This window comes from Grus americana, chromosome 16, assembly GCF_028858705.1.
Source record: "Grus americana isolate bGruAme1 chromosome 16, bGruAme1.mat, whole genome shotgun sequence".
Lineage (NCBI taxonomy): Eukaryota > Metazoa > Chordata > Aves > Gruiformes > Gruidae > Grus > Grus americana.
The window spans coordinates 8,064,019-8,076,708 of NC_072867.1; the positions used below are offsets into that span (position 1 = coordinate 8,064,019).

The 12,690-nt window shown below is 39.8% G+C and overlaps 1 protein-coding gene across 2 annotated transcripts in view; it reads right to left on the reverse strand.

The window, feature by feature from the left end:
- PPIL2 (peptidylprolyl isomerase like 2) overlaps positions 1-12,690 on the reverse strand; it is a 73,505-nt gene that overhangs the window by 14,028 nt on the left and 46,787 nt on the right. For both annotated transcript variants that reach the window (XM_054844373.1, XM_054844374.1), the window contains exons 14-16: positions 12,049-12,082; positions 3,025-3,142; positions 374-430 (exon numbers count right to left, since the gene is read on the reverse strand). In XM_054844373.1, the coding sequence (XP_054700348.1) occupies positions 374-430; positions 3,025-3,142; positions 12,049-12,082 (209 nt within the window). The remainder of the gene's footprint in view (positions 1-373; positions 431-3,024; positions 3,143-12,048; positions 12,083-12,690) is intronic.

Genomic DNA, 12,690 nt, shown 5'->3' on the forward strand with positions numbered 1-12,690 from the left:
TTTCCTGGTTGACAGCTCATAAGAGGATGAAAGCAGTGTTGCAGAGGTAATCTCTTGTGTCCCAGCAATTAGCACGCACAGATATTAACATGGTTGGTTACAGGACGATGATTACTTTGTTCATGACTCCCTGGAGGGCCACCCACAGAAGGGAAGTAAGGCAACTTACAGTGATGGAAAGAGAAAACAAGGCAGAGTTTGATGACTGGCACTGATGTGATGTTGGCTACCTATTCACGACCAGGAGAACTGGACTGTGAGCTAGGATTTTGCTCCAGTTCAATTTCAAGAGTCACTAGATGCTTCTCTTTAGGCTTCAGACACACAGGACAGTACATCAGCTATACCGCTGCTCATAATAGCCTTCACTCACCTTCCAAAAACTGTATGCTTCCTGTCCAGATATGCACAAGAGCGGAATGTGATGAAGCTGAAAGGAACACAGACATAACAGTTAGCATATTATCTCATTGACACCCAACAACAGCCAGTAATGCTTAAAAACAGAAAGGGTATGCAAAAGCTCTCTCTCTCTCCCTGGTTCCTCTCTGGGAGGCCTGCTGGCCAAACATCCTTTAACTCCTCTGTTTTGTGGGCTTCATCTTGAATCTCTGGAGGTTTGACTTCTCATTTTTATACCATACTAACATCCCTAAACAGTATTCCAAGCATGGTGACTTGCACAAAATCCAAAATTATCTGCCTCTTGGCCAGGCAGGTCCTGGGAAGTTCATGCAGGACAGGGAGACGTGTATCCTGCTTGAGAAGTACATTTCTTGTGCACGACTGGGAGCTAATACAGTCACATAAAGCAACAGTCTCCGCAAATGTAAACTTCTATCTCTTAGAATATTTACTTTTTGCATTTTTCTTCCATTAAATTGGCTTGCTGGTGATCCATTTCTCCTCTGGACAGAGCAAATTTGTGCTTCAGATACAAACACGGCAGAAGAACAAAGTGTCAAAAGTAACGAAAACCTGTGAAACTTGGATTTTTAATTTTTAATTAATTGGACTTTTAATTTTGGGGGTTGTATTTTTAAACTTAAACATGGGAACTAAAATACTAAATCCAAAGTAACCTTTACTACTAAAACTTTTCTCTGAAGCTTAACGTTTCTTTGGAAGACTTGGACTACAAGCGTATGAGACAGAGGTTTCCACACCGTGGTCTGCAGATCACGATGGCCCATCTTGGCTGGACATGCAGTACTGGCTCTCCTCCCTGTCTCCATCTGTTACACTACATTAGAGACAGCTAAAAATATATAAGCATTCCAAAAGCACTTTTCCATATAAGCAACTGCCTGAGGAAGTTATATGATTGCAAATAGGAGGGGCTGCAATCTACCAGACAATCTATTAAGACGTAGCCTGCCCTAGGAAAGCTTTGAGATGCTGTGCAGAATGCAAACTCCTACACAGAGCAAACATTACAACTTAGCCTTGTGCATAGGTTCTTTGCACCACTTTATTCCCAGATATCCAATACTTAAGATTACCAAGTGGTCAATTATGTAGCATTGCAATAAAAAAAAAAAAAATCTGAGCAGTAGCAAATATACAGAGAAAGTTTCTCAGCCATCACTGCAGTCAAAATAAAACTAAGGACAATGGAATTAACATAACTCAGGATGACTCCTGGAGGAGAAGTCCTGAGTGTTATTTGAGCATCACCTTACACAGGGAACCCAGCTCACTCCGCACTGCAGTGCCTTTCACCTATGGGGAGAGCTATTCACCCAGTTCCTAAGGTCACGACAGTTGCCAGAAGCGTCCAAATGCTGCCAGAAGTTTTATAAATATGGGCTGCTGGAGTCTCTCAAGGACTTCACATTTAAAAGTATTTCATATTTCATTTGAAAATTTTAGGGAAATATACAATCACATTGACAGCAACAGACGATGTGACGCAATATGGCACATCACGCATGAACTGTCTATAACTTCTGTTTCCAGAACCCCCTTTAAAAAAAAAAAAAGCACCTCTACTCTCCCCTAATTTAGCACCTGAGTGCTGGCAATAACATTCAAATCCAAAATAAGCTCTACAGCAACTCAATCCTGCAAACTGCCCAGCACGTGCTTAGCCTAAAGTACGTGAGTAAGCCTCTTAAAGGCCCCGAGACAAGCACTTGTGTATAATTACAGAGCTAACCACACTGCTGCATAGTTTACAAGCCATAATACTTATCGTCATGAAGACCAACACCAAGAGGCCCCTCTCTCCCTCCCCCTTCCCAACAGGCAGTACTGTACACACACACACACTCTCTTTCCTGGGGCTCCCAATAAAAGTACAACTTTTTTCTGTTGCAGTACTTAGAGAGCAGCCAATAAACAGTTGGCTCAAAGTGACACAGAACATTTTCAAAAGACTGCAGGCAAACACCCATATTAATGTTACACATAAGGGTTATTACAACTTCAATATCTTTAAATTTCTTTTGTTGTTCTTCCTGCCTCTTCATTCATTTTGTCCTCATTTTAGTCTTCATTCTGCTTTTGTACATTGAAAAACAAGTCATTCTCAACCTGAGATTCTGCACTCTGCCACGTCTCTCTACACGTTCCAACAGTGCATAACCGTTCTCGCTTATTTAAAATCAGGTGAGTAAAAAGAAGCAACATTTCCATACAGTATATGCTTCACTTCATTAAGCCCTTTCAGTAAGTTCAATATGGGACTAAATTTAAACAGAGTGGAGAGGTATAACAATCTTACAAGCATAACAGTGGGGGACACTGACAAAAATTAACAAAAACTTCAAATCATAAAACCAGAAAAGACAAATTAATGATGATATAATAAACCTACAGGTCTTCTTGCCATACTTCACTTTGCTCTTAGATTGGGTAACAGCAGCTGTAGCTACCCTGATTTCAATATGCAGCACTCGACAGAGTATTTCACTTGACTGAACTTTAAAGAGTAGCTCGTAACATGTCATTTGTTTTCTTAACAGAGTAAGACACAATGTCTAGAGGGAAACAATAAAAGACAAAAAGCAAGTGACTACTTACAACTGTGATTTGTTTGTGTTAGGTCCTGAATTGGCCATACTAAGAACACCACGTCCTGTGTGGGACAAATTGGGCTTAAATTCATCTTTGAAAGGTTTTCCCCAGTAAGATTCTCCTCCTTGAAAAAGAAAAGATGATAGAAGAAATGTTTGTTTTCATTAGTTTCCCACTACATTTTATAACAGGCACTGGCATTAAATCCAAGGTTTCTGGCACTTCTGATCACTACGTGCATAATATATTCTTACCTTATCTCTATCACTAGCTAGTATTTGAGCATGTCCTAGAAATCAGATGTTTATAACTGGCAACACAATTCTGTGCCCCCACACTATCAACTGCAACAGACCAGACTGTTTATCAACAGCATTATATATTGTGTGCTGAAGAACTGTCAAGGATTTAATTTTTTACTGCTGGCCCACCATAATTTTTCTTTTTTGAGACATTAAATCTTTAAAAGTGGCTTCCTGACAAAACACAGAGCAAAGAATTACTAATTTAATTGCACTCTGGATATAGCATTGCTTCTGGAAAGAAAACATCAGGGAGATGAAATACATTCATAGAATCAACTAAGAATAAGAACTATAGGCTCAAATGCTTAATTCCTGGCTAAACAATGAAGAATGACGATACATACTCCTCCAAAATAAAAGGCAATAATTAGATATTTGGCCTAGATACGTGAATGATGTGAACACTTAAATATAATGAAGTCAAAAGGATGATAAAACTTTGCACAAACCACAGACCCAGCCCTCCAAAACTGATGTGTTTTCTGTGCCTGTGGACAGAAAGAGGGTCGGGAAGACCTCTTCTACTGGCTGTCATTTTTACATTATTTATGACAGATCTGACATTTTCATTTGCACTTTCCTCCAGGATCATTCTTAATAAGAAAAACGAAGGCTGAGATGAGTCATAGTTTTACAGTCAAATCCATAATCTTGTTTGACAAACCATGAAAAAAATATTTCACCTTAGGATAGCATTAAAAATAAAACAAACAAAACTATCCAAACAGGCAGCAAGACTGGTCCATCTGCCGAACTGGCTTAAGAATCCTCCAGAGTAACTGTATCACTAGCGAAGCAGGAGGTCAGTAAAGGATCTGTAGTGCTCAATGGCTATTTGCAGATGTTAATACAGAAAAGCAATTTGATGATACGGCTGCACAGGAAAGTAGCAAATAAAACTGAGGAATAAACCAGGCTCCTACTAAAAACCTTACACAGAAAATCACAAGTGCATGGAATGAGAAAAGAGTTTGAAACAAAAACAAAGCATCACAGGTGGACAGCTGCAAGTGCAAGTGGAACTAAGTAAGCAAGAAATTTTGGAAGAAACTGACCCACTTAAAACCCCAATTAATCGTGTTCAAAAGACCTATTAATAGAGTTGAGTGTTGCCTGCTCTGCAATTTGACAAGAGGCAGCAAAAGGGGACAAACCCTGTAGGGATTTTCTGTAATCAGGAGTAGAGGAGGAGTGATTACTTCAGCAATCTTTGGCTATTGAATATTTTAAGATCAGCTAAATTACATCAGCTTGATCCCATATGCCAATTTCTTCCAGTAGTGGGTGAAAGGGATATGGTACAGCTGCAGCCAGCTTGACTGTCTTGAAGATGGATCCAAACCCCACCTATTCTAGCCAAATCCAAAGTGTTCGACCTATTAGAAATTGTCTTACCAGAAGCCAGTAATTTTCTTTGCTAATGAATCTTCCTGCGTGTTCCTATTTGCTATGAGAGGTTACTTCTGCAGTGCCTTAGTCACCTGCCTTGTTCAGAAAAACAAAGTTCTTGTAGGTTAGTAAATAAACAAGCTACACATGGAACATAGTGAGGCTCCACAGCAACAGGTGCTACCCGAAACCAGAAACACACCTGCAAAGCCTGCAGACCCACTGCCCGTCAACAGCACTGTGCTCTGTGCACAACTTCTTTTTCCCTCTTTGCCTTTCACAGTTTTCACCTTTCCACTTGGATCCGGCCTGGCAGGGCAGCATCGGGGACGGGCTCCCTGCCCGCACCATGACACCGCTGTGGTGCCATTGCTTCAGGCCCTGCACTTCTGTTCTCTGCCACGGCCGGAGTAATAAACTTCACTTGGACTTCCCTTAGAGAAATACATATTTTTGCTTCAAAGGACCTCTTGAAGGAAGTCCTAATTATTTGTAAAGCAGATGCACTTGCTAAGAGTCCTAACCTAGAGGAGTGTTTGCTGTCTAGAAATTTTCAGATGATAGGCAAACACGAACACATCCCATTGAGATGGTACATAGCAGCAAGTGGCCAAACCCTTGAGTCCGTTACACTCTTCTTATGCTTTCAGCTGATGCTGGAATTACAGCTTTGCCAAGATGTTGAAAGAGGGTGGAATCAACCCTGAAGCCTTTGCTGGTCAGAAAAATAATTCAAAAGGAAAGAGAAAAACTGTGAATGACAGAGTCTCTTTCTGGCACAAGCAGCAACCAGACGCAAGAGCTTGCAGACAGGAGCAATGAGCCATGATCTATAGGTTTTGCAATATTTATTTTTGTATGATTTCATTTCAGATCATACACTGCAGGTCAGAATTAATCTCATATGTACAAAGGCTAACTTCGCTTGATTCCAGTTCTCTGGAAATAAGTGCTAATATTTTAGTAGATAGTTACAGCATGAGATCCAGTCCCTGCCTCCCTCTCTGTCTGCCATACAGCTGTTTCCAAGGCTAATTCTGTCTGCCTCGGAGCTGCAGGCAGGAACAGAGAATGGCCTGTGCAGCATTCGCCTAAAAGGCCAGATGTCCTATAAAGGACATAGCTGAAGTGTCTGCAGAAGCCTGGCAGCGTGGACTGGCAAAGGGCGGTGGAGACGCTGCAAAGGCAGCGAGACAGCAGTACAGGAACAGTTTGGGATTTTTTGTTGCTATTAAAGAAAAACCACAATTTTTAATTTAAGAATACTTTAAAAAAAAATAAAAAGAGAATAAACCAAAATATATTCTCCTTAAATCAAAAATAGCCTGAATGTGCTGTTTGTCGAACTTCTGCTAACCTCTGGAATTGGTCCAGGCTTCAAGTATCTGCTTGAAGCAGGACCAGGCAGAGCAAGCCAGAAGATGGCAAGTTAAATGTATGCATTTTTTTAATTACTGAAAACCAGAATCACCTTCTCTGTGAAGATTAGGTACAGATCCCTCGTTAAGTCTACTGCCATGACAGCACAACACTCAGCCAGAGGGGTCTGGAACAGGATTTTAGATCCTTACATTTTGCTCTCCTTGGTAGAGCTCAATGTAAACTTGGAGAAATAACTCACAGGCTCCAAACCTACTACTAATAATTAGCAGGCAATCGGAAGTACCTAGCAGATTTTACTGTGTTTATTCTCGACATGGTTGGGAGGTGTGGCTGTGCCATCTTCCTCATTTTCTGAAAGCAGAACGGATGCAGAGGAGGTGGGACTGTCACACTGTCTAGCTCTGGCCTGCTCATCTTACACTCCCGGTATATGCCATAAAGAGAGGAAGCTCCTCCTTATATTCCCCAAATCCTCCTCTGAAAGCACACAGATCACCGCTGACTATATATGGAGTCACAATGATGCAAAAACCTCACCTTGAAGCTGACGTACCAGCCTACGAGCAAAGCCCGTGGAAAACAAGAATTGACTCTGGGGGCAGCGCTGCCTGTCACTTCACCTTCCTCTCAGCTTACTCCCTGATAAGATTATCTTCTGTCACAGTGGAGCTGCGTGCCTACCGGACTTGCAAATGTTTCTGAGATCCTATTACAAAAAGTGCTGGGAAAAAGATTCTGTGCTAAAAATCAGAGGGGTTCCCATGGCAGCAGACGGGTGCTGCCACTGGCTGGATTGGTGCTGAGAGCGCGAAAGGGAGCAGTACCTATAACCCTGCATGTGGGGGTCTCCTCTTTGCACAAAGCTGGAAATGTACTTGGAAATATACTGGCCTTCTAACAGCATTTAACCCTTCAGGAGCCAGAAAGAGTTTTTTCACAAGGTTGTAAAATAAAAATCACATGCCTACCCGGATACCCGAGGTTCAAAGTGGAAGGCAGCTGGGAGCCACTTCCTGACATTTTTAATAAAACAGAAAAATTCTCTTAAAGAGGTGTTTACCTAATTGTCACACAGAGATGAAACCAAACAGACCACACAGAACACAGAAAAAAAAAATGAGACTGTATTCATCATTTCTATGGCTATCCAGAGTGGCAAGATCTATTTAGCTTGTGACTGAAGCACGGTTAGTTATTCGGTCCTGTATCTGCATCTTGTGCTGATAGTGAAAAGGTGAATAGATCTAAACTGACATCTGAAGCAATCACACATAAGCAACTATACAGAAAAAAGCCACATCTTCAGATTCTTTTGACCAAACCAGCTTACTCTTTGGTAGTCTTTGTTCCTTCTAAAGGCATTTTTTTTCAGAAAGTAATTTTTTGGGGTACGATTATAGAAGTTGTACAACTTACTTGCAAAGAGCTGAGAGATGCACCTAAAGCTTCAGAAATGTAGCATTCCAAAAGCCAGGTGTGGGCTGAAAATCATCATTTATGACAGTTGTGATTTTAAATAAATCCTTCCTTTTTCTGGCATAAAAATTGCTTAGCAGTGGTAAGGAAGTGGGAGGGCTCTGATTCACAAAAATGATGGCTTACTTTCTGTAATTTTCGTCTTGTCATTTGGAACAACGAGGTACATAATAACATCTGACACTTCTATAGAGCTTTCCAAGTGCGATTCTTGAATCATTTTGCAAATATGAAAGCCTTAACTCAGCCAGTAAGTGCTTCTCTCCCTTCAGATAAGAGGACACGGTACTTCTAACCCCACATACCAGAGGGTGGATTTTCAGAGGGGCTGCAATCTAAAAGAGGTGTATTGCTAGATAAAAAGGTCTTGCTCTTGTCCTTTTGCTCAACTTCAATCATGCAAGAAAAGGGGCTCTAAAACTGGTTACATTTTAGGAGCTTGCCTTGTTTTCCTTGTTAGGAAATCACATTCCAGAACTGACAACCAACCAAGTTTGTCCACAGTCCCTTTGCTATTGACAGTTCAGGAGGCGAAAAAGAAAAAAAGTGCTCCGCTCTGCTGATTGCCATCCCAAATGTAATTCCCATCTACCAGTGGTATTTTATCTTGGACGTTTACAGGTATTATATGCCACCTTGGTGCCCTCCTGCATTCATAAATGGACAGAGGTATACACAAGAGTAGCTGAAAAATGCCTGTGCCACTTTGAAAATGTAATGCTTTGTGTATATTTTTCTCTTTTTCATTCAAAGAGTTTAGGATATTAAACCTATTTTTCTTACATGCAAATTTTCTTCTATTATTTGGAACGCTGAAAATACAGAGCAGCTGCTCCACTTGCACTAGGATGAGTTAGGCAGAATTACTCACAATGTTCAACCACTTAGTTGTTATGAACAGCAGGAAAAGAGATACATCACAAATCTAAAATTCATTTTCAAATAATTAATCATTACAAAGAATGACCATGACTCAGGTTATTGCTCTGAATACTGCCTCTATGGGTGGTTATTTTGTTAGAAAAGAAATAAGCTGCTGCAGCACAATAAAATTTCTCCCAGTAGTCTTATGAAACATTAAGTTGAAGGCTGTAGAAAATTAGTTTGGTCCTCTAAATCAGCGTAAGCCTTACAGGACTGTATATCCAACTGCTTTGGCAATGCAGGTCTGCCAGCTAAGCTAAGGTAAAACTCTATTCCCCACTCTTTTCCCAGTGTGGCATCTCAACTTCTAGATGCCATAATCCTAATTTCCACCCTCCTCCATCCCAAGGATAATTGCTGAGTACCAGGAATCAGTTGTCTTTCACACATCTGCTGGGTCACAGTTACTTTTATGACAGCCTAGCAAGAGACTCAAAATGGACACATTGGGGTGCTGAAGAACAAATAAAAAAGAAATAAAGATCAGTGCTTCTTACAGATAGGACTGTTCAGCCAGAGTAGCCGTGGAAGTGGACAGAGACAACCAGCTTGGCATTTTACATCTGTGAAATGCTTCCAAAAAACAAGCATGCTTATCTAGGTGAGCCAAGAGCACAGTTGCAGTATCTGTACATATGACATGTAACGTTACGTCATGTTGTACTCAATGTGCCCAAATCCACCAAGAAGCCAAACAGTCCTGGGCTTAGTTAGCAATGGAGTGGGTGATCATCTAAGCATTTGGGTGTTGCAACTATAAACCTGACACCTGTTGCTGAACATGGGATGAAAGTCAAATGACAGAAACCAAACGGTGGGAGGATTTTTGAACAAGTCTGTTCTAGTTCCCAAGCTGCTGAACAGGAATAATTAAATAAATATAACAAAACAAAAATATATGCAGGTTTAATGCACCTTTCATATATCAGTTTGGAAAAGGTGGTGTGTTTTTTTTTTAAACAAACAAACAAAAAAATGAAAAAACATCCCAAATCTCTTAGCTAGAAAATTTCAGTTAAAGCAGAAGGTTCTGTGTGGAAAAGGAAAGAAAGGATGTTCTTTTTTTCCCCAAAGTCTCCCTACAAAAGGCTCTAACAGAAACAATTCTGGCAGTTTAAAATATTGACGTTTAGAACGTGACCTCTAAATAGTCCTCCCTATTGCCAATTGAAATATCTGGGAAGAAAGCCCTGTTCTATTCTCATATGCTTCCCTGATATTACAGAAGTCAAGTTGTTTACTTTCCCAGTAAACCTCTAAAGGCCATTAAATCTTATGGAGTTCTTAGCTTGCAGAGATGTATCTTTTGATTTTTTTTCTAAGCAGCAGCGAGTCAAAGGAATACTGAAATTCCTTCCAGCTGCCAGAAGAAACAAAAAAGGGAATTTATACTACAAATAACATACAAGACCCGGGTAACAAAGGTACAAAGTACTGAATCTCAGTGCTTTACTTCAAAGCTTTCCTAACACGAATGCTTGTGATCACATTAGTAACATGCAAACCGATGGACCAAACTTTTTACACCATGGGAGCCTAGGAGAGCATCACTATGTTTACCATGGTCTGACACTGCTGCCGAGCTGTACCTTCCTCTGGCCATGCTGCTGCGGAGAGAACATAAAGCCAAACAGGCACCTGAGGTCTTTGCCACCTTCTCACAGCATGTGGCTCGAAATATACAAATGACATTTCTGCCTCACATTCAAATGCCCAGAATCTATCAGGTAGTCAGGAACAAATCCTGACAAACTACTTGCACTCTGTGAACTAAGTGGCTTCATTTAAGTAAGTATTAAACACACAAGCATGACAGTTCAAGAGAAATGTAGTAGCCCACCAGGCTGTCCATTTACAACATTTTCTTGTGATTTTATCATATTCAGTAAGTGATTAAGTAAGAATATCTAAAATTGAGTTGTCTTCAAAAAATAAAAACCATTCAATTGCAAAGACGATAGTTGCATCATTTGGAGTCTACAATAATTGCAAACAGTGTCTAAAAATCTGCAACACTCCTCTATTTGAGTGTACGCTGTTCATTTTGTTCAACTTTGATAGTCTTGACAGACATTTGCAAGACATCTTGCCTGCAATATATTCATATTTCATTACGAAAGATAGAGAGAGAAACAAAATGGAAAAGACTAGAGGTCATCAAACTCCTTTTTTTTTTAAATAAAAGAGTATACATAGGAGGTTCTCTCTCCTATGGTCTTATTTGCATTTTATTTCCTACTTGCTTTGCCAGTAGAGCTGAGTCTTGACCTTCAATGCAGCTGCACTGTCAGTCCTCTGCCAACTGTTAATTGTGGTGTCTTACAATACTTCTACAATTTGCACAAATAGAGACAAGAGTGACACCAGCAAGTTAATTTTCATTCCACAGCAGGATCTGAACTCCACCCTATAGAGGTGAAAGGTGTCTGAATCAACCCATTAAATTTCTCCCGTCTCCTGACACATCTTTAATGCCTCATTTTAAACTATGTTCTTAATTATGTCTTTTGGGATTTGAACCGAAATTTTCCTTATAACAAAATCAAATCACATTTCTTTTGACAGTCCAAGCATATACGGTAACAGATCTTGTTAACAGGCTTTTGCAATCAAAACACAGAACTTTTAACTAGTCTCAAATCTTAGAGTATGCAACTGTTGATTATCGCATGCAGTAGAAGAAAAGCTCTTGGGCAACTCACAGTTACATTATTTACAAAGTAAATAGAGCTAAAGTATTTAACAACTACAAGGACATCTTTTTTTTGGATGACCTGTGAGCACACACAGAAAAACATAGTGCTTGCCATATACAAGTGACACATGTATGAACTAGAATAAAAATGCACAGAAGCCCACAGGACCAGGCGAGGAGCTGTGGAGGCTGGTGACATCTACAAGTGGGTAGATAAAAGGTGCAAGGGGAAAATGAGCAAATTTACAGCAGCAACTAGAGATATTGCGTGCCTTATCTACTGTGGTGGGCAATGCCCTGAGGACCCTTCAGTTGTTATGTCTCCTGACCATTTCTGATACAACTGTAATGCAGATCTCCAACTAAGGAGAGAAAGAACAGGCAGAAGAATTTAGTAAGTCATCCCTACAAGTTAGAAAAAGAGCAGCTTGGGCTTTAGAAGGCAACTAGCTGGGAGAACAGATGGTATCTGGCCATTCACCAATTCTGAGGCAGGTCTCAAGTATTTCATTAACACTGAATTTGAAAGCAACTTTGCATGAATGTGTTTCTTCCTTTGTTCTTTGCCCTGGAAGGCCAGCTGTAAAATGATTATAATTTTTATTTATTTATTTTCTGGAACAAAAAGGAAGCAAAGACCCCAAAAGAATTCTACATGGAAGAGTGCCCAAGTTTTAGGCTGAGAATATATCAGATGAAATTTTAAGCATAGTTAAAATGGTCATAAAATATAGAGATAAACCCTCTGCTTTAAAATAGAAATACAAAGTGCCACATATCATTTAGAGAAGTTTAATCTACAAGGTGTCTGGAAATAAATGTAACAACACAGCATACTTGATTCAAACTCAACCCTACCTGTTCCTGTTCCAGTCGGATCACCTCCTTGGATCTGCAGAATTTAAATAAAATCAATAGGTTACATATATATCTGTGTGAAAGACATTAAATACAAGCCATAAAAGCCAATTGTGCTCAATTTTCTTCCTTCTGTATTGTGTCACGTTGACAAGTTAGCAACAAGGAAACCATTACTACTTATTTGGAGCTTCTTTTATCAGCTGGCTGTCATCTCCTACATTACTTATCGAAGAGCAAAATGACATTTTTATAAAAATAATAAGTCTCTTGTGGGTAAACAGGGAAAAATAAACAGTCTCAAATGGGTTAACCAGATCATCCTTTTTATTATGTGCTGGGTCATAACCTGCTTTTTAACTGATGATGCATTGCTTTTGGAACTGAAAAGGCTTTACATTTTGCTACCAATCCTCCACACAATAGGAAGGCAAGAAATAAGGGAATATGGAATATTTTCTGTATCTGAATTTGTATTTCCCAGTATCCCCCTCACTATCTGCAGCAGGAAAAATCCCTATGTGAAACCAATCTTTCAGCAACAAAATAAATCACTGAATATATACAGGATCTACAGAAATAATATTCTATATTCTAATGCCAGTAGAAGGGAGCATGCCATGACTAGCTTCACAGTAATAA